This window comes from Drosophila innubila (assembly GCF_004354385.1).
Source record: "Drosophila innubila isolate TH190305 chromosome 2L unlocalized genomic scaffold, UK_Dinn_1.0 4_B_2L, whole genome shotgun sequence".
Lineage (NCBI taxonomy): Eukaryota > Metazoa > Arthropoda > Insecta > Diptera > Drosophilidae > Drosophila > Drosophila innubila.
This window is the reverse complement of record NW_022995372.1, coordinates 18,976,070-18,998,444: the sequence shown is the minus strand read 5'-3', so window position 1 is coordinate 18,998,444 and position 22,375 is coordinate 18,976,070. Positions and strand designations below refer to the sequence as shown.

General features: G+C 37.4%; 3 protein-coding genes across 3 annotated transcripts; 2 read left to right on the top strand and 1 right to left on the bottom strand.

Annotated features, from left to right (window-relative positions):
* Window positions 1–19,432: 19,432 nt before the first annotated feature.
* Window positions 19,433–20,184, top strand: LOC117782062. The gene is made up of 2 exons (XM_034618989.1): window positions 19,433–19,896; window positions 19,984–20,184. Exons 1-2 carry the CDS (start codon window positions 19,452–19,454, stop codon window positions 20,145–20,147), a joined length of 609 nt encoding a protein of 202 aa, XP_034474880.1. The 5' UTR covers window positions 19,433–19,451; the 3' UTR covers window positions 20,148–20,184.
* Window positions 20,185–20,622: 438 nt separating this feature from the next.
* On the top strand, window positions 20,623–21,399 carry LOC117779967. The gene has a single exon (XM_034616325.1). The coding sequence runs from the start codon at window positions 20,623–20,625 to the stop codon at window positions 21,397–21,399; it is 777 nt and encodes a 258-aa protein (XP_034472216.1).
* Window positions 21,400–21,464: 65 nt separating this feature from the next.
* Window positions 21,465–22,320, bottom strand: LOC117782061. The gene has a single exon (XM_034618988.1). The coding sequence runs from the start codon at window positions 22,260–22,262 to the stop codon at window positions 21,543–21,545; it is 720 nt and encodes a 239-aa protein (XP_034474879.1). The 5' UTR covers window positions 22,263–22,320; the 3' UTR covers window positions 21,465–21,542.
* Window positions 22,321–22,375: the final 55 nt, after the last annotated feature.

The following is a 22,375-nucleotide window of genomic DNA, read 5'->3' as shown; positions in this document are numbered from 1 at the left end:
TCTTCGCCCTGCCGCCTAAGAAACCAAAATAAAAATAAAATAAAAAGTTAAAGAAAACAGGCCAGGCAACAGCAACAGCTCACTTGAAGCTGGCGTCTCGATGACTGCGACTCTGAGCAATATTCAAAAAGAAAAACTACCGTAAGATAAGAGAAACAGAGACAGACTGAGGTAGACAGAGAATGGTATAAATTGCTGGAGAAAAGTAGGCAGTAAGGCGTTAATTGCTCATTATTGGGCACACTTCATGTCATAGCGAAACGCAGATGCAGATATACTCTAACATATATGCAGCCCCAGGGCACAAGGAGGTGTATACGCTGATTGAGCTGTCCATGAAGCTGGAGGCGATGACGCGCTCTCAGTTCCAGTCAACAGATGCCAGTTGCCAGTACCCAGTCCACAATTTCCAGTCAGGCGTGCACTTGAAGCCAAGTGCTAAATTACATAGTTTTTCAAGTGGAAAAACTCAAGAAATTAAGTTTAGAGGCTGCTGCTGTTGCTCGCTGACTGCGGCTGCTGTTGTTGTTGTTGCTGTTGCTGGGACTGTTGTTAATTGTAGGTTGGAGCTCTTGCTGCTGCATTTGGATGGACAGCACGTCCGGCTGTGGCCAAGAGTGCGGTACACTGCTCTGACCATGCGCAGCTGCGGCGGTGAAAAATCTAAGCCCGATGACGCCGCTGACGCTGACTTGAGTTTGACTTTAATTGCTCTTGACAGTCATCACTGTCAGCCGTGTGGATGGCAGCCAGGGGCCAGCGGCTGTCGGATGAGTGGCACGGCGTAGGAATGCGCCGCCGCCGTTTGCCAATCTCCCAATCTGGCTGCTCCAATCAACATGCGCTTGTCCGCACCCAAGCCCAGGCCATGGCCAGACTCACTGGCTGACTGGCTGACTGGTCGACTGCCTTTCTTGGCTGCCTCTTGCCTAATATGGACGCCATTTTGCAGCGTCATTTGCGTTAATGGCGGCTGTGTCGTAGTCGTCATGGATTTTGCACTGTTCGGTTTCTTGCTGGCTCTCGCTGTAGAGCTCCAAGCATGTAATTAAAAGAAAATTAATTTTTGCCTGAAAATACATTTTAGTTCTCTTAACATCAAAGAGAAAGAGAATTTTCATCATCAAGCATAAAAACGATTTGGTTATTATTTTAAAATCTATAATGAGATATCGGAAGGAAGACTTAATGTTGCTAAATAAATGAATTTTAGTTAATTTAATGAGAAAATAGCTTATGAGATTTAGTAAAACAATTTAAAATATTATTTCATTGTTATTTATATTTATTGAATATTAATTTGAATTTGTAATAAAGAAAAATAAATAAAAATTGAATTGGAACTCATTTGATCTGTTAAAGACAATACCGGAGATTGGAATCCCACAAATTCGGTAAGCTAAAACAGTTAGCAGATATCAATAGAGCTCATTAAATATAAAGCGCTACCTCTGATAAGCGTAGACTTGGCAGTAAGCCAATTTCGGCAATTGACAATGACAGATTGCAGGAGATTAAGTTAATTGACCCCAAGCCGAAACTAATAAATGCATATTATTAGCAAACCATATGTCCAAATTCACCAGAGGCACTTTAAAACGGGTCTTCCGAATGCCAATAAAATACAGAAATTATATAAAAAATAAAAAAAAAATTTATTTTCGAGGCGATGACGAATGAGTTTTTGCGCAGATTCGAAGCGATTTTGAATATGGACAAATAAGTTTTACACTCGATAGCGAACGAAATATTTGCCGCTCGACCAAATCAAAATTCTTAAAGCCTTTAAATTTATTTAATGGCTGCAAATTTGTCAAAACGTTTTGGGTTAATAATAGAAAAGCTATTAGTGTCGTTTTTTTGTGCGACCAACTATTGTTGCTAATTTTTTATATGCATAGCAAAAAAAATTAGTATTGAAAGGGTTTATTTATGAGAATTCCTGCTGGACTCGTTAATTGTGCCATTCTCAAGCGTAAATTAATAAATTTTATAATTTTCGTACAATTTATGCATATTTTTTGTGATTTATGTTTATAAATTTGTGTGATTCACAAACCGTTACAGTTTTTGTTTTAATAATAATAATGCTTGACAAAAATAATATTTTTTTTATATTTTGTATGCGAAGAGAAAAAGCGAATTGTTTGGTTTTTGTTTGTAATTAATGTGCGCTCATTTGTTGTCGTTGTTGTTTTACAACTAACCTTAAACAATAAGCTAAATATATGAAGAGAAAAAAGGAAATACAAATATTAAACAAGCCTCACTGAACTTGTTCAATAAACCGAAGCGAGCCGAGCCGAAGCGAATCGCCAGCCGGACAGCTGCTAAAAAATTATGATCATTAAAATATGCTTTGATAGTCATCGGACTGGCGAGCTGTCGGTCTGCCTCGCAGTATCATTTTATTTCTTTTTTCTTCGGAAATTAGCATATTAGCAGCATTATCTGGATATGGTCACATTTGTTTTTGTCTAAACTTTAGTGCCGCTGTGTGGTTTTGGCTTTTGGGTGACATTATTAGCACATTAACAGCTCGCGCTGACATGGCGCCATTGATGTGTGGATTGTGGGCGAAAAGGGTATACAGATTTCTAAATTATTTCAAATTTAAGATCCCTTAGTGGAAGCTGACTGGAGGATAAATTATCTCAGAAAAGCTTATCTCTTAACATTTTTGTTTTGTTTTGAACAGCATTAAGCGCATTGAATAATAAAAGTACTTATATCTTAGAAAAATCCGTGAGCTATGATTAGTTGGTTAATAAAATAATTTTTAGAAAAATCTTTAAAATTATTCTGTTTAACTACTTTAGCTTTAATTAAAAAATTATTATGATTATATTATTAAAATAAGATTCCAAATTGAGTAATATATACTATATTCATAATAATTATGAATAAAATGCTTACTTGTTATTATTCTAAATTCTTTTTTGATAAGCAAAAGAATAGTAATCATGTCTATTTATCATGATGATTTAAAAATATTCATATACGAGAATAACTTTATTTATATTTATACTTCTATGTTTGAGAATTGCCAGACCATTTGTCTAGATTTTAACTGTTTCTTGCCTTAAATAGATGCAGATCTCGATTGGAATGACATGGCATGACTTCATTCTGTCTATTGATGTTCAGAGATCGAGAGAACTGTTGATTACATCTTTAGCACCCAATAAATTCAGCTGCCATTTCAGGGTAGCAAATCTAACAGTGAATAAATGGTATATATTGAGAGTATAACAAAAAAAATCAACAACAAAAATCTTAAAAATTCCATAACAAAATTTCAAACATTAGTCGCTGTCAATATTTTTTCAACAGGGGGTTATAGGCGACCTAAGCAGCCCTTCCCCTTCCCCTGTGTCAGTGTCAGTGCGTTGAAATTGAAATGCGCATACGAAATTATTCAAATACGTTAAGTTATGAAGTTATCACGATGGCACCTCGGCTGACTGTCTGCGACAGTCCCTGACAATGGGTATTCCTTCCATCTACATAAATGTATATACCCGATGCTTGATGCCCGATTCCCATTGCAAGCTGTCGGGGGTCAGAGTAGGGGCGATCTTTGGGTCTAAACTGAGCCGTCGGCCTAGGCGTGTGTATCCATTTTCAAAAGACATTTGTTTTTGTGCGCTACAGTTTCGTTGACCGAGTGCTAAACATTTATTTATGAGGTATTAGACAGCCTGTGGCGCGACCCCTTCTTCAATGGACCCTCGATTTTGACTCGGATTAAGAGGTAGTCTCAGTCTATGAGATAGAAACGAGACCCAAAGAGCCGGTTAGGCTATTTTGACAGCAACAAGTTGGTCAGCAAATATATGGCAAGCGGGACTGTTGCCAGTTCGTTGTGGTACATATTTCATCGATTAATTTGAAAGATGAAGTTATGAACGGATGAAAGGCGTAAATTTGAATATTTGATTGGGGCCCGTGCTGAAGATCTGACTGAATCTCCCATGCACAATCATAAATTTATGGATTGTTTGAATTGCTTTTAAATGTGGCGTGAAACGGTTTGAGTTTGTGACTTGAAAGTGTTAAACTTTGGTTACGTTTCGCCAGCTGCCAATTGGCACTCTCTTCAGGTCTGACTGACAACGTGACATGCGCAGGTGTTCAAAACGGAAGCAAAGGTAGTCGAAATATATATATGTTCGGGTATATATATTTTTTGGGTCTCGGTCAAGGCTACGGCCACACATGCCGGCAACTGATTTGGTAATGCTAGTAATGATTATGCCTGAGGTAATAACAGTGACTGTACTTACCGATTGTTATGCTCAAGGATGATTTAACACTATCGATATCGCATCACATGACCACAAGCATGTGGCTTTCACACATACACGACACACAGATACTTAAGCTTTGAAAGCACAGTGTAGCAGAAAGCTTTGCTAACTGGAAGACAGTCACTTATACTTGAACAGTTATAATTATAATGCAGAGAAATAGTAAAGAGTTGACAGATAGATCAAGAGATCAATATAGTAAAGAGGCAATATATTCGGCACTAATTGAATCTGAAGCTTAAAAGCATATAGCTCACCGAAGCATTAGGGGAATGCACTAATACTTGAACACTTACCAATACACATGTATTTTAAGAGTATAAAAAAATAGATAGTAGATCAAATAGACTTTCAAATAATAAACATGCCGATGAAGACATGGCAGGTTAAATTTAAGTAACCTTATGTGCAACTGATTAACTATTGACATAGCACTGATCTGATATCTCTAGGCACAATCCCTGGACAACATTAAGTCATAAATAACTTTTATGGTCACTTTTATGAGTCTTATCAGATTTTGTTGTTGTTCAAAAATGGAGAAAAATTCTTTTACAGTACCGGAAAACGGTTCCAAAGCGACAACAACTTAATTTTCTCGCCTCGACATCAAAACTTAGCACTTTTATGTGTAGAAATAAATCAATGCCAGTCGTCGTGTCGATCCAATCATGATGAAAGCTGCAGCGCATGGGTCAAAGGCAACAGATCATAGCTCTAGTCTAACGGTAACGCTTCGAGATAGAGACAACTCGGAGAAAAAGAAAGAGAGGGAAAAAGCATGATTAAGAGGGAGAGATTCCAATGGTTTGCTTAATTTAAATTTACAAGAGGCTGCCCTCAACTTCAACTACTTAACGCAACCATTACACGATCGGGTTCCATTTCGAAGCGGCGATCATTTGTGTTGCAACTTCATTACCGCACTCCACGTCCCAGAGTGATGGTCCACTGCTCAGTGATTGGCTCGGTTTCGTTTCATTTTTCGAGCATTCGTGCACTAATGACACTTTAATAAATCATTCGAAAGGTGAGACATCGAGTGCAAGTTAAAGTTGTTGATGGGCCACGAAGCAGACCCATAAAGACAAAAAAAAAAAAAACAAATCAACCGCACCAAAACCAAATGAGAAATGTGGTTAGCTCCGTCTTTGCCTCGTGAGTCTGTGAGTACAAAATAGTTATGTCTTTCGAATGATATTCCATGTGGTAACATTAGAATCTGGCTTACGAAGAGACATGTGTGTTAATAAGCTATGTAAATTAGAAGTATTTATCATTGAAATATGTATATTTCTGCACTACAAAAGAAAGTAACTAAAAAATATCATCAAAGACAAAATATATTTTTAAAGAATCATGGTAAAAATCTAAATATGGTAGACATCAACTGTTTTTATCATAGTTATTCTGAAAGACATTTTTTTTCCGAGTACTTCAGAATTCTAGAATATTTTTAAAATTAATTTGATACTTTTTATATATATAGTATCTATGTATGTATTATAAAAAGTTTAATGACTTGTTGTCAGATCTCCTAAATTAAGTGAACCATTCTGGAAAAGGAACCCAACAAAAGCGCCGCGTGAAAGATCATGTAGGCAAAAACCACTTATTAACATTTTCTCGTTGACGTCTTATTAATACTTCACACCTATTTTCTCGATTTTAAAATCGATCGTTTTTTTATGAAAATTAGTAAACGTGCCGCCGCCGTCACTGCCGTCGAATGAGACTAAAAAGGCTAAGACCAGTAAATATATGTGAACTTGATAAAGCTGGCCGATAACTTTAACCGGACCGTAGAATGGGAACTGTGGCCCCGACATTGGTATAACAACTTTCGGGGGCACTAGAACAGAGATGCGACAAGTCTAAAGCACTCCAAAATTGTACCCGTCAGGTGGTTGTTGTAATTGTTGCTCAGTCTTCGACTCGGTCTTGGTCTCGGTATCGTATTTATGAGTTGTTGTCAGTGGAACGACGACTAGTTTGTTTTAATATTAATTAGTCAGCGTGTGTTGTTTATTATAAATTTGAATAATGACATAAATAAAAATTCGAAACCAAGTGCTATCGACCAAACGAACAAATCGAAGACTTAATTTTAAATATGCATAATGTACTCTATACTAATATAAGCATTACTGTTTTGAAAATACATCAACAAAGCTAACTGATTTTATGCATGCACTGAAAATATACATCTGTGACATTTGAAAAATACCCATAAAATTAGTTATAAATTGCAGATAAATTTAAAAATAAATATTCTTTCTATGAAATTTAACATATTTATACATATATGTCTTGGAAACACTCTAAGAGAGTGAAGAAATGGATATTAGAAATGTTCAAATTTAATTCAAATTCATAACAAATTTGGCAATAAAAAGAAAATTTCGCGCTTTCTTTTTTCACATTGTTTAACATCTAGATGGTTCGATGGTTCGAACCATAGAGCAAGGCTTAGGTTCGGTTCGCAAACCGGTTTATATACCTCTCAAGCCCAAGTTTTGGGGTCGAGCCTTGGTTCAGTTATGAGCGAATGATATATTGTTTTTGTAAATAATTTTCTAGATTTTTATATCGAAATAAATTTAAAAAAAATATATAATTTTATAATAGTCTAACTTAATATTAAATCGACCTTTTATTTTATCATTTTTATGTTATGTTTTATGTCTTGTTTCCTCGCGATTGAATTCACTTCTCGATAAGCACTAAATTCCAAGAAAAGTTTCGATTGTAGATCATTTAGTTCTGAAAATGAACTACAATGAACAAAGTCCAGTGAGTTGTCAATGTTTTCATGAAAATCGATTCAATCAAATCGAGTTGTCGATACTTTGATGTATTTTTACATCACTAATGAAAAGCATGCAATTATTTTTTTTTTCGAGCCGAATCTAATATTTAAGAAATCGGTTCGGTGCAGGTTGGGGTTCACGGAGTATACAACATCAACTTTTCTGTTCATGATCCGGTTCGGATTGCTTGAAAACCCAAACCGAACCGGTACAGCGAGGTTCGGTTCAGAACCGGTTTGCAGCCTTGGTATAAATTAGTAACGCCTTATTTTGAATTTCTTACATACGTAAATATTTTGTTAAGAATTTTAATATGCTAGCTTTATTAAACTTATGTAAAACTTTAAAAATATTTTAATTAAATTGTAATACATAAATAAGAATATACTCTCCTCATCATCGAAGTGTGTGTCTTAATATGACAGGAAAGGATATATTCGATTCAAACTTTTCTTGATCACGTCATAAATCAGCTTTATGAAATAAATTTAACGAGATGATTCGGCATATTACCACAGAGGTCTTTAAATGGCGATGACTGTCGAAATGCCTGGTGGGGCATAAAAAACATTTGTCATTTGAGAATGCCAGGATGTGGGCAGCCGCAGACCCCACAGTCTGTTAGTAGACCCTTTACCCTTCTCCCATTTTCGTTCTTACTTTCAGTTTGGGTTCATGAAATTACCATGGAAAGTGCTACATCATCTGCAGCTACGTCGGCGTCTAACTGCCTGGCTCGTTAATGTCCTCGTTGTTGTCCTTCCTGTGCTGCTGCCAGTTGCCTGTTGCCTCCGACGACTCGCAGTCTGTGCATGTGACTAATGTGAACAACTGAAACGTCGCAGGATGCGCACAGGTGCGCTTCGCCTAGACCAATACCCAGACCCAGGCCCAGTAACAGTAACAGCGGGCTACATTCGGGTCCTGGCAACATTAACGCCGCCCTGCCAGGCTGTCTGCAATTGCCCCGGGACCAAACTGATCGATATATGGCGATTAATCAGACGACTTTGTCGCTGGGCCTCATGCGGTGCCAAAGGTGTGAAAGATTTTACGATTCTCTCTATGCAGTTTCTGCAGAAATTGCACCCAGGGGAGTTGGAACCCGGAATGACCGGGATGCAGTCTGCGACATTGCAGTTGCTCCGATCGCATCGCGTTGTGTGTCCCTGTGTCCTGGAACCCAGTCTATGCGACTGAAACTACGATTGCGCCTGGTGTGGGAAATTGCCGCAGGCTCTGCATGCTGAGAATACCAAAATGTCCATGCGAAAATTTGTTTTTATATAATTTTTGAAGTCTCATGGAAAATTGAAATGGGTCTGGGAAACAATTTAAACAAATTTTTAATTAGTATAGTTAAGAAATCACACATAGATAAAAAGTACTCTAAAATATTACTTGCTTTCAAATATATATGCCTTAACGATTCAATGCAACTGATAAGAATTAAGAATTGTTATCCTTATAAGTTGACAGAGTATCTAAAGAGACGCACAGTATCCGATTAGTTTGTATTGAAATATTTGTTGACTCAATAAATTATCCGATATAAAGCAGGTATCTATAACTTAAAAACGGATTGGAATTTTAATACTTGTATTTTAAATTAAGTAAATTGATCTCTTTATTCTCCTCTTTTTTACAGAGGTTTAATATAACAGCGGTAATACTCTTTTATTCAACTAGATAAACTTTTTGAAAAATTTGTTGACAGTTACAAATTTGCGAGGAATTTTTCCGAGGAAAAAGAATAATCAGCAGCTATATGTATATATGGATTTATTTAGAACTGAAAGTCTTCCATACATACCAAATAGATAGCTATGTTCTTTCAGTTGTGACATTTATGGATCAGGCTTATCATTAAATTAACCAATGCAGTATTCAGCTAACCGATATTTAATAACAATATTCTTGACCATAGATGAGTTTAATAATTTTAAAGAGACAAAGGGGCAAATGTTTGTGGACTGAGGCATTAGTCAGGGTTGATGTGATTTAAACCATTGCACAGTTGACATTGCGAACGGCCAGTGGCGATTGCCGAGCGTCGAACATTGGCAAGTGACAGATGCTGTCAGCCACAATCCACACAAACAAATATATGAACACACACACAAATATACGTCCACAAATACACATAGGCAGGCCACGAAGCTATTAATATAAATTGCAGCAAAGCATAACGGGGGGAAAGCGAATTTTGTTGGTGGCTTTGGCAATTGCAGCAATGCAGAAGGTGGAGATGAGTATGGGGAGTGGAAACTAGGGGATAGGAGGGTGCAAATGCATTTTGCACACACGAGCCTGGCGGACGCTCATTAATTATGGAGGCATTAATATTGGACCAAAACACACACGCGTCTGTGTACATACAAATAAGTATGTATTGATGCACATACCCAGTAAAACCCGGAGCAACGTGCTCCGCCAAGCAATTCCTTCTGGCAACCTTATGATTCATGCAAAATGAGTAGTATATGGCTTGACAGGGTGCTAAAAGAGCTCAAAAAAGCCTTGCAATAGAGTACGTTGCATTTGTTGACTTTGGAAGGCTAAACGCCAGGTCTTTCAAAACGTTCGCTGCTCTATGTATTTTGCCACGCCCTCGCCTTCAAAAGACAGGCATAAACTCTGTTAACTACCACGAAACAGCGGCATAGCATAATTAGCGCAATTTTACAGTTTTTCTTTTGTTTCTTTCATTCTTTTGTGGATGATCTTCATATAATTTGTAATTTTTCTATCGCAAAAAAAGAAGAAGCCGTCGAGTGCGCTGTGTTTGCAAAGTGATTGTGAAATATGAAAACTTAAAAAAATATTACTTTACATCGTGTAAGTATAAAAAATATAGTAATTTTTGTATTAATTTATTTATATTTAATTATAATATTTTATTTATTTATTAAGGAGCCGTCAAATATATGATTTATGTATGTAAAAATACGTAAAAATGCGTGGTTCGACTTTATATTGAAATGTCATGAGTAGATACTATTTTATGTAATACAGAGTTTAATTCTTAAAGTAATTAATTTTTTTTCATTTCTTAAAGTGGATGCACATGCAAAACCAGCCGACGCCTTTGGAATAGAGAAAACCGAACCAAGACGAGACAACGCACTGGGGGGAATATATACTATTTATAGATTTAAATATAAATATTTTCATTATGTTATTATTTATATATCACATTTGTTACAAATATATATGCATTTCAATATTTATTGTTTTAATGCTGCTTATCCACTCCAAAGCAATGCCTTTGAAGCATTATGTTCGTAGCGAACGCCGCAGGCCTGCTCTACTGCCTTCTACAAGAAGCCTTCTGCAACGTTGTTCTGGAAAATGGGCGTTGAAAGGAAATGGGCGTTAACAGAGCCATAACATAGCCCTGCCAAACCACTTGCAATGCTACCCTCTTTCAGCTGTTTCACCTGTATAATAGAATGGAAAACGTCAGGTTTAGCAACTGCTCTTACGTTACTTAAGATGTGGTTTGAAGTTACTTTCGATAGGAGCCAAGTTTTATTGGGTATAAGCATAAATTTTGAGCAAACATAATTTATAACAACACACACACAGACACACATATATATATATATATATTTGTTGCTGTTGTTGATGTCGTTGTGTTGTTGTTGTGACTACTGTTGTCGGATTGTTTATTTTAACGCTCAAAACTATCCTGAAAAAAATGTGTAAATATTTATAAATAAATGTTTGAGAGTACGCCAAAGTATGTGTATTAATATGTGTGTGGCTATTTGTTGGGGTCAGTGTACTTGTAGAGGACCCCAAATGCTGCTGACGCCATTTTGTTCGCAGCCATCCGCCATTTTGTCAAGCAAAACTTGCATGCAAATTTAATAAATGTTTTCAATAGTTGAACCTCTAAAGGAAAAAGTATTCTAATTATTTACCTCACATTAAATTTGAAATATTTTAAAATATATATAATTTAAATTAAAATTGTGAATGTCGTTATTTAACTATTCGTATTAATATTAATTTAATTTTTAATTTAATTAAACTTATGTTTTTTATGAAACTCTCATTATTTATTTTTAATAAATACTAAAAAACGAACAGACAACCTCTTTAAAAGTTACAGCTGCCATATTGATCCCATGTGAAAATTTATTTAAAAAAGCAACTTCACATACTCGTAGAGTTCAATAGAAAGAAGCCTCAGCAATATTGTCAATTCACTTATTTTTCTTCATTTAATTAAAAAATATGAAATAGAAAATATGAAAAGGGAGACTCATAATTGCGAGTATCAGGCTCAACTCCAGGTCGACTGCCCGCCTTGACAATTATCTTCGCACATCCGTCAGCAGGCGGCATTTGGAGAGGTTTAAGCCGCTTGCACTCATCCTCATTCACGTTCTCATTTTCGTCCAGCGGTGACCTTCTTTGTGTCAGCGAAGCGCCTAAATCATGAATGATAACTCGCGCTCAATCATTGCGATGAAAGGAAATGAAAGCGGCCGTACAATAATCGAATAAGCCGCGCATTCATACCGAGCAAGTGAAAGAAATACTCGAATAAATCCGCACATGTTGTCGAAAAGGAGTTGAAGATGACATCCTCAATGACACACCGCAGATACACAAAGATACAAAGACGTTGCATCTCTCTCGCATCCAGATACAATTGATTGATGTACGCAGTTGCATTTGCAGCTTCAGCTCAAAAGATTTCTCACCATTGCATTAAAAATTGTAGAATTGCGAAATGAAAACGACACGACAGCGTCTTTGAATCATCTCTGAGACTGGGGTGGGAGCAATATCTATTCAAACTCAATCACGGCTTAGGCTCAACGAATAGATAGACGGGGTATTAAATTGTACACAATAATCGGCTAAACAGCTAACAGACTTGGCAATTTTAACGCCCTTCTGCCCTTTTGGGCCTTTGGCCCTTTCCCGATCCGCTTAGCGAGTCGCGCGCGCAGAGTTCAAACTCGTTACATGATGATTATTATTGCCATGCACTCGTACTCTTGGCCCGGGCAGGAAAATCAAATTAAAATATAAAATTTTAATGACCACCAGACACTGGACTCCGACTCGCAGCAGCTTCTAGCCCTGATCGGGACGGGCCTCGACCGACCGAACTGAACCGGGCCGGGACTGGACTGGCCTTTTGTTCTAGGCCAACATTTCGCCAATATTCGTTTGGCTCGGTTGGTTGGTTCAATCAGCGATATGACATAATGCGTTTTGCGTCATGTAACATTTACGATATATATATATATATATATATATGTATATGCCTTTCTCTTTCAGTTGGCTCTCTCTCTCTCTCTCTCTCTCTCTGTCTGAATGTTTGCATTTTACGTAATTCATTAAAAAAGTTAATTTTTGCCATCCGCTGCGTTGGCGCTCGTTCATCCGTTGGCTGATTGTGTGCTGATTATGGCCAGCAAAGGATGTGGCGCCTTATTGGTCGACCGGTCGCATTGAAGCCAGGTTCGTTCAGATGTTCAGATAGTTGATAACGATTATGACAGTTCGAGGCCATGGCACTCTCGGGTAATATACATGTTATCTGCAAGCCTTTAAAATTGTTAACCAGCTTTTCATTTGCAAGAATTGCTTGCCTTGCTGACAGTTGAATACACTTTCCGTTTTCTATAGTTTATTGAAACTATTTAATTTATCTTCAATACACTCTGATGTCAATTTCTTGCGCATCAATAAGAACTGTGCTTTTCCTATTCTGTGAATTTCTAGACTCTTTTCCATTTAATTTACCTTAACGCCCTCTTTACTCTTTTCCCTATGCATCTTAGCCTTACAATTTCGTCATTTGTCTTTGCTTTACTGTTCTCCTTCCCTTCACATGCCTTAATAAATACTTTTACACACCTTTTATTGTTGGGCTACCATAAAAATATTTTAATTAAATTTCAGATCTATGGCCACGACGATATCCTTTTATCGCACGCCACACACTAACATTAACACTGACACTGAGACTGAGAGAATGCCCCTCGGCTCTGACCAACCGGAACACTGACACAAAGCGCACTCCATTAATCATTCAAATTACCCATACATCATCATTACGCACAGTCCCTGCCAGGCACCGTTCTGTCTGCGGAGATCACAAAAAAAAAATCAGAAATTCAGAAAAAATCTGTGCTACAAAACAAAAAGAAAAATTTCTGAAATTATTCAATGAGGGCGGTCTCAATTAGTTTTAGGCGTTTCATGGACGCAGCCCCTTTCAACGCACTTGGCCAACAAAACAGGTAGGGGAAAATTTGTCCGGTTACCTGTTTTATGGCCGGTCAAGTGGAAGATCTTAGACTGTGTGACGGCTGTAAAATTTTCCACGAATTGTACTAAGCCTCAACCTCAACGTCAGACTAACAGGCGAAGAGACTATCCGACTGAGAGACTAGTAGGAGCTGCATATTTACCATTCAGGCCAGACATTTGGGCAGCATTAAACTAGTACTAAGTACCAACTGAATCTACGGCTTTAGCCAAAGCTGTTAGCTGCTTTTAAGATCTTGGGCGTAAGCTACAGTAGGTATTTTGAACAATAAGTAACTTTACAACGAAAAATTTTCAATAATTTATGTAATTATCATTTGAATACCATTGGCGTAATTTAAAAGTTGTATTAAGTCGAAAAAGCTGAAATCTGTCAATAATGTAATATAGTGATTGCAGTTTCGAAAGACAGTTACCTTAGGGTTGTCCTTCAGGGTCTCACTCATAAATTATTAAACCAAGCGAGCTGTCTCCAATGTCAGTTTGGAACTCTCACAGTTATGCAAATTAGTTGGCAGCTAATAAGGGCCAAGACTTGCCACACCTCGGTTGCAATGTCACCTACCTTCTGACGCCTCGAAGTTCGGGTCGGTCGGCCTGACGGGCTGAAGGGCTGAAGGGCTGAAGGGCTGCCCCATTATCACATTTAGATGCGGAAATGCAACTCAAGTGTTTTGGATCGTTGTAATTTCATATGGATGTAGTCGTGTGCATTTCTCCCTTTGCGGTTGTATTGCCCTTTCCTCCTCTGACTTATTCTCCCTCTCTCTATCTGTCACTACTCAGTCTGTCGCTTTTGGTGGCTAAAGAGCGTTAACTAACCGCAGCGAATGATCAAATATCGAAAATCAATTCCGTAACCATTGTCAAGCATAATTAAAATCCACAATCAGGGCGAGGGGTGGTCCAGGCGCAGAGACAGAGGCACAGTGAGACAGGAGACAGGGAGACAGGGATGGGCAGGGGGACGCCTGCTGAGGTGGTGTCGCATTAAAAGGATGTCACCGCATTCGACTTGCGGTTGAGTCAACTGAATTCTCTCACGAGTGCCACTCCACTGTGATAGGGATATACATAGATATACAGAGTGCGTACAAATTGGAAACACATTTCGAATATGTCGTGAAGTAAAACAAAAATCTCGCCTGAGGCCTGCAACGGTTGGAAAAAGGGGCGTCCAACTGCCAACTGTTTCGGGGTGCCGACCGCAGCTTCCGAAACCTATTTTGGGTTAGTTTTGAGTTACAATTGCAACTTCAGTTTCAATGTCAACTGTAAAAATTTCTCAAGCGTAACAAGAAATAAGTTACATGACTTTCAACGGAAGCCGTCGTTGTCTGAGGTCTCATGTCTGTTAGGGTCTTTTTAGATTGGTGGTTCGGCCCGGCTCGGTTTGGGTTTCTGTTTTCTGCCCTGACTGGGGTTTCTCTGACTTCTGATCTAGTTCTTGGCAACTTGATTTTAATTATTGCATTAATGCTGCGCCGACAAATTTGTGGTAATTTAATATTTGTGCAAGCAACCAGTTAGTTTAGTTTTCGACCCAATCTCAATCCCAATCCTGTCCAGTTGTAGTCCGGTTTTGCCTTTGGCCCAAAAATCTCTAACTCGATTATAAGGCTAGCCCAGAAGTGCTGAAGTCAATGTGCAATTGGTTTGGTTTGTATTTTTCTCTTTACCCTTTTGTTTCATAATTCATAATTAGTGTGTTGAGTTATAGCTTATTGGGGTAAAAACTTGTTCTCTTTAGGTATACGCATGTTGGGATAGTTACTTTTCTCTTAACTGGACCTCCCGTGGGCTACCAAAGGGCTGCAAAGTTCATGAAATTACTTGAAACTACAAAGAAAGTGAATAATGAGGTTGGCCAAAAAGTTGTAAGTGCCTGAGAGCAAAGCACTTCAAAGGACAATCATAGATCTATTATTCGTTTAATGTGGAATTCGACTTATAAATGTCACAGTTATTGGGTTAAGGGTAGTTTAAGGTAAAGTTCAGATATAACACTGTATTCTTTAAATATAAGAAATTTAATTTTGTAGATAATTTCCATTTGTACAAGCTGCTTTAAGACTATTAAGAGACATTTGATAATCTTTGTCAGCTATTTCAAATTTTTGAATTTCTTTGAAATATTAGTTTATTAATTTTCCCCAGCGAGTTGCCAAAATACTCGAAAAACTGTATACGATATTCATTACAAATTCAAATTGTATCTTTTGCGTTAATTGGCTTGCTTGTTTATTTTCCCGTTACCCCTAAGAGTATCTTTTGGCCTCAGGTGTCAGACATTGCGCTCTGCAGTTTCTTTCTTTCGTTTCGGGCATATTCTGCCATTTACGTTTTTGTCAATATTTTCATTGGAAAAGCAAACAAACATGTTTAAAATAACAAATTAGCATAGACGAACGACACTAAAACAACAACCAATGACGAGCTACGGTAGCTACAGCCCTTGGGCTGTTTAGAGGGTAGCAGCTGGTACCAGTTGGCTTTGCTCTACCAATTTGGTTAACTCACTCGACTTGGAAATGGCAATGGTTGATTGCGGCTGCCTCAAAGTTACATCAATCACCATCACGACTCATCGAGCCAGCCATCGACTCATCGTCTCATCGTCTCATCGACACCATCGACACCATCGACTCCAACGAGTTGGAGGCAACCCAAAATGGCGCATTGGTGTTAATGATGCCGACTTTGAAAATTTGCCGACGCGCCCACTGCTGCAAAACACAAATAAATGAAGCAAGTGTCGCCTTCTTTTATTTTCGGTTTTTCTTTTTTTTTTTTTCAAGTTTTCGTCATCATCAGCGGCCACATTCGTCATTTGGCAAACAACTGAAAGCGAGACTCGTTCCAAAGCGGTGACAAAGAGGGGAAGAACAGACAGCGTGCTGACAGATACTTTTTTTGAGCCTTCATGAATGATGTGCGAACAAGTTGTAATTATTTCGCATTAACCAGAGAGCCTTGTCGATGATATGCTGATGATGCTTAAGCAGTTGCTATTGGCGGACACGGATTTATAAGCTGTATCCCTCGTATTCCTCATCCCCTTTTGGCAGTTTGTCAGCATTGTAAGAATGTCCAAGGCTTTGTTGCTAACGCAGCTGTAACTTGGCATCTCACATTGAAATGAATCTTTGAAATTCAACTCTGACTAATGTCTGTGCAGATATTAATATCTTGGTTATACTTGTATGTGTATGAGAATATATATATCAAGTAAGACCACTTGCAAAAGAGTTACACATATTTAATTATGGAAAGAGAGAAAAAAAAGAAACTCAGTATCAATCTATTGTCATAAAATTCAGTTACTTGAACCTCAAATTGTATATTAAACTATTCATTTATAATAATAGACAAATTTAAAAGTTATGTTGAAATAGGAAATGTTCAGACTTACTGCTGATCATTGAAAGTGAGGTTGGAGATATTCTTAATTTTCATACTTAATATTGTAAGCCACTGTTTCATAAATATTGTAATTTAATGAAGGTCTAATTGCAATACAAGTATTTGCTAATAATCATAGCATAAACAAAATAGATATGCAAATTGTGACATTTTTTATTAAAATAAATAAATGGATCAATGCTTAGATTTTAATAATAAATAAGTTAAATAATAATTTGACTCATATTAGTCTAGTTGTTATAGAATACCCTTTGAAGTTTACTAATGAAATACTGTTTAGCTTTAATCTTTTCATTCAGAAATTTGAATCTGAGTCAGACTGTTTAGATTGTGGTGTGAGGGACTGAAGTCCAAGCCAACTTATATCTGGTCTAGCTGAGTGTTCAGCATTCCACCACCCTCGGCGATAAGGAAAAAGTCCAAGTATTTTTATCGAAACAATGATCAAATGAGTGACACATTTTGTTGCATTTCATTAAGCGAATGCCAGCGATTGTTGCCGCCTGTTGGCAGCCAAACTTTCCCACGTTTACCTACGCCTACCTACGAGATACCACGCAAAGTCGTTACGCAGTCCTCGCCAGAGTCGAGTTGCAACACTTCCGCATTTTGTCACCGGAAAGGTAAATCACGAATTTATTCGTTTTGCTGACCGCGCAACAAGCGGAAATTTAAGTTGGTCGACAGTTTTCTTTTTTTTTTTTGTATTTTTTTGGGGTGAAAATTGTAGAAAATAGCACAGCTTTCGCTTTATGATGTTGTTGATGATGGCCAAGTTTTCCACCCCTATGGTAATTTCACTGTTAATGGTAGTGGTGGTGGTGTTTGCCGTGTGGTGCCAAGTGCGTGGCGTCTAAGCAACCACCGCGAATCGCGGCCGTTTAATTGCATTCGATATGCGCTTTTGGGAAATTTCCCACGATTTTCGTGCAAGATTTTTCCAAATGTAACTGGGTGCACTCCAGATGCGACGATAAGCCCTCTGCCTCTCTCACTACATATATCTCTCTCCCTCTCCCTCTCATAATCATAGTCATAGGTGTTCTCATCCTCGTCATAATCAACATAATGCCCGCTGATTGTTTTCGCGACTGACCGCGACGCTTGGCAAAGGTATAGGTATAGGTATAGGTATAAGTAAAGGGTATGGGGTTGGGGGTTGCTCAGCTTTGATTGAAGAAACTCCCTAAATAGCTATACAAAGACACACAGAGAGATTCACTTGGACAATCTTAGCGTAGTTTGAGATTTGTGTGACTCATAACGAGTTTTCTGTATTGTTCTAAATGTATTTTCGTTATTCGCCTCGCTTGGACTTTAAGTGGATCGGTATGAGGATCGGAATCGGGATCGGAATCGCGCAGGCGCTGCTAATGCCATCAGCTCATTGTTCAGAGCCTCGCGGACGCCTTGTCATCTCCTTTGTTTTGCGCAGCTGCCGCTTTGTTTGTCTTGGACAGCGGCGAGCGCCCATGGCCAAGCCTATTAATCCTGTTCCTGTTCCCATTTTGATAGCAGTTCTGGATTCAGTTACGCCGGCTTAAATCGGCGCCCAATTGAGGCAAGAGATTCATTATGTAAATTTCATAAGTACTCTAGTTACTTTTTTTTGAATCCAGTTTAAATCAATGCCCGAGTCTTCTATCAAATATGCAGAGATGAATGCACTTTAAATAGGTTAAAATTAATGACAGTAGATATCCAAGCATTGATCAAGACTGTTAAATATTTATTAATAATTTTATGTTATGATTATTTACACTCTTAAGATGTTAGCGGTTTTGCTTCTGAATCCGTTATTATTCCCTGACTAAAATTATTAAATATAATTAGCTACAAAATATTATTAAATTTATTCTCACTTATATTCTATTTTACACTTTATACAGATGCCTCCTTCGAACATTTTGAATCATTCTGTGATTCCGTTTCCTTAATATACTTATTTTTTTTATCTTAAAAAATTCCCCAACGTTAAGTTGCATAAGACCACAAAGTATGAAATGTAAATAGCAAGGTCTAAAAATAAGTATCCAGGAAACGTTTTTACCTGTTTGCACAGCTTAAATAGTCAAAAGTAGTTATATATGTTCCAGATGTAGCAGATGTGCAAATTAAAGCCTCTTGTCGATTTTAAAAAAATTTTGTCGAATTATAAGTATTTATTTAATTTCATTTATTTAACATTTATTTATAATTATTTAAGATAACGTAGAGAATTTGCTTGGAAACTTTTTAAATATTTTTAAAGAATTTGTAACCATTTTTTTTTTTGTATTAACTAATTCGATAATCTTCAATTTGATTGACAGCTTTGTCCAGTATCATAATACGGGTATGCTAGCTTTTGTTCTAGTAAGCAACTTTCATTGACTTGTTTCAACTGAATCGCTCCAAGTGTAAACAAAAGTCCAGACAATCCCACATCTACAACAATAATTTATATTTATACCACTTGGATTTGCATTGTGTGAGACTCGCACATGCCTGGCAAAATCGTGAAACACGCGCTTGAATTGTCTGTCATAAGGAATATATTGAATAAATACTGAGAGAAACAATATAGTCCAGAATACAGATTAAATAATAAAAAAAAAATTGTGTTAAGAACATGTTTCCGACTAGAGACTTATATCTGCTTTCCGCAAATCCCCCTGTCAACATCACGAAGAACACGTATATCCTGACGGGTTGCTTCATCATGATAGCCATCGTTCAATGGTATGCTGTACAGTCCTATTTTCATAATGACTTCATCAGGTGGAGTACTCCAATGATGATGATTGCCTTCCTAATGGTCACTATATTTCATACTTGGCCATCATTGCGTCACGGATTTCCCTTCAATCTTATCTTTGTGATTGCCACACTGGAGATGATGATTCTCGGAGCAGGATTAATGTGTGCCAATCTGGAGCGTGAAGTGTTGTTATCAGTAATTGCGGCGAGTGCATTTTATCTACTACTAATGATTCTAATCGGCATTATTTTGCAAGAGAATATGGATGCGAATCCCTTTTGCTTTCTAACTTCATTCTTTCTCTGCATGATGATAAGTGCGATAATGCTCTATATGCACTTGGCTGTGAATACAGCTCTTGTTCTAAAAACGGGATACTTTATCGTCTTTAATACAATTTCAGCGATGATCATCTATCACTCGATGGTAGTAAAAAGTGGACAATTGCATTTGTTTGAGGACGATTTTATACTGATGGGATTGCTCTTTTGTGTGGACTTTATTTGCCTTTTTCTGCTGGCTGCTATGTTCTTTCAGGACGATGTTCAAGGATCTGATAAATTCTGATTTAAAATTCGTATATCCAAATAAAGTTATGAAAATGAAGCTAGAAATGCAAACTCTTTAAAAATTTGTATTTGGACAAAAACTCATATATATGAGACAGCTTCTTAAAGATCTAAATTTATTAAATGCATTTTTTACCTATCATTTAAGCAATAAAAGTATCATTGTTGTTGAAATATTTTAAGACCTTAGTTCATATTTTCATAGTTCTGTTAAACTTGTAGCGCTAGGATGTTCAAATTAAAAAAAATATATATATAAATGAATGTAAATAAATAAATAATATAAACTGACAGATATTTTTGAATTTGACATTAATTTCTTTATGTTGCAGTTAGCTAAGATCATAACTGGACATGAAAATCACGGGCTTTAATCTTTAATAAAAACAAATGCTTTAAGGCTCTCAAGTAAAATTCAAAAGTATGTCATTCAGAAAAAGTCTATATAATTGTGAAAATGGTTTCTCTACAAGATGTCAGATTTGAACGACTTGGATTTGGCGACATCCGCCATCGTCATCAAGAAGACATATACGCTAACCTGCATCTTTATATTGACGGCGGTGTTTCAGTGGTACTTTGTTGTGGCCTACATACGTGTCGATCTATCTGGATATAGTACATCATTCATGATGATGGGCTTCTTATTTGTTACCATATTCCATTCGGTTCCCTCACTACGCCATGTGTATCCTTACAACTACGTATTCATGCTGATCACAGCGGAGCTTTTAATTTTGGGTGCCGGCACATTGAGTATGAAATCGAGTCTCAGACTTTTAATATCTCTAACACTGAGTACACTTTTTGTATTCATGTGTTTGATTATAATGGGTGCCATTCTTCAGAAGAGTATCGAGGTAAATCCTTTCTGTGCAGTCACCACATTTTTCTTCAGTTTTATGTCCATATCGATGATGATCTATTTTCACATAACCCTGGAAACACCTATGGTTTTAATGGTCAGTAATTTTATTGTTGTATACGCTATTTTGGGTGTAGTTATATTTCACTCGATGGTGGTTCACAATGGACAATCGCGTCTCTATCACGATGACTATTTCCTTATGGGGCTGCTGCTCTTTGTGGACTTTATATGCATCTTTGTTGTTGGCATGATTTACGTTATTGGAAATTTCAAGAAGCCGCAATATCTATGTGGTGGACATGAAGTCACAACTCCAGCCAAGGTGGAATCCGCAATATTTAATGAAAATTTTAAGCACAAGACACACACTGCTAAACCGTAATAAATAATTAAATAAATTTGTAATTCCATTCCATCCCCGATCTTAGCCAAAATTCGAATAAAACGGTTGGTAGGCATACCAAGATACAATATCTGTTTATTACTAAATTCTTTCACAAATAAGTCTACTCCATATTATTCTGATTATATAAAAGCGTTACAATCCACACGATTGGCCTCTTTTAGAGATAAAGCAAGGATTCTCTCGTGCAATATCATGTGACCGAAGAATAATAAAACACTGAGAAATAGATACTCGTTCTTCGGCACATAAAACTGTCGATCATGTATAATCGTTGCCGTATACATGATCATAGTTACAGCGACAAACGCAAAATAATTGCGTACAACTATAAACACGGAGGGGGACTCGAATATGTAGGCGTTTAAAAAAAAGACCAACAACATGATATTTCCCAAAGCAACCAGGACACTGAGCAGCAAATCGCCGGGAACTAACCGCATTGGGAAGTACGCACCGTAGATGATAGAGGCAACCACCACGGATATCACAATGAGGCACGCATAGATATTAACCAATATTCCCCTGGTATTCTGCTGTTCTACGGCAATGTACAGTGTTGAGCTCTCGACAATGATCGCAATGAGAAATATATTGCAGGGAAACTTGCGACCAAGTGCCGTACAGGATAGAACAGAGATTCCAAAGAAAGAACCGACTAGCCAATACCCATACCGTACTGGTGGCATTCGATGCTTGCTCCAGTCCGATAAATATCCAACAAAGACCCATTGAAAGATGGCAACGATGGCAAAGATCACACTCAATGCGTAGATGCGGACTCCGTGCTGTATGGTCAGGTCGGGTGGGATGCCATAGATTTCTGGTTCAATTGGATTCATATTTTAATATGCCAGAGACTTAAATAATTTGACAGTTAAATTCAAGGCTTAGCTGAGGAAAGACTCAGAAAATACTAAAAATTAACTAATGGAAACCAATAAATTAATGGAAC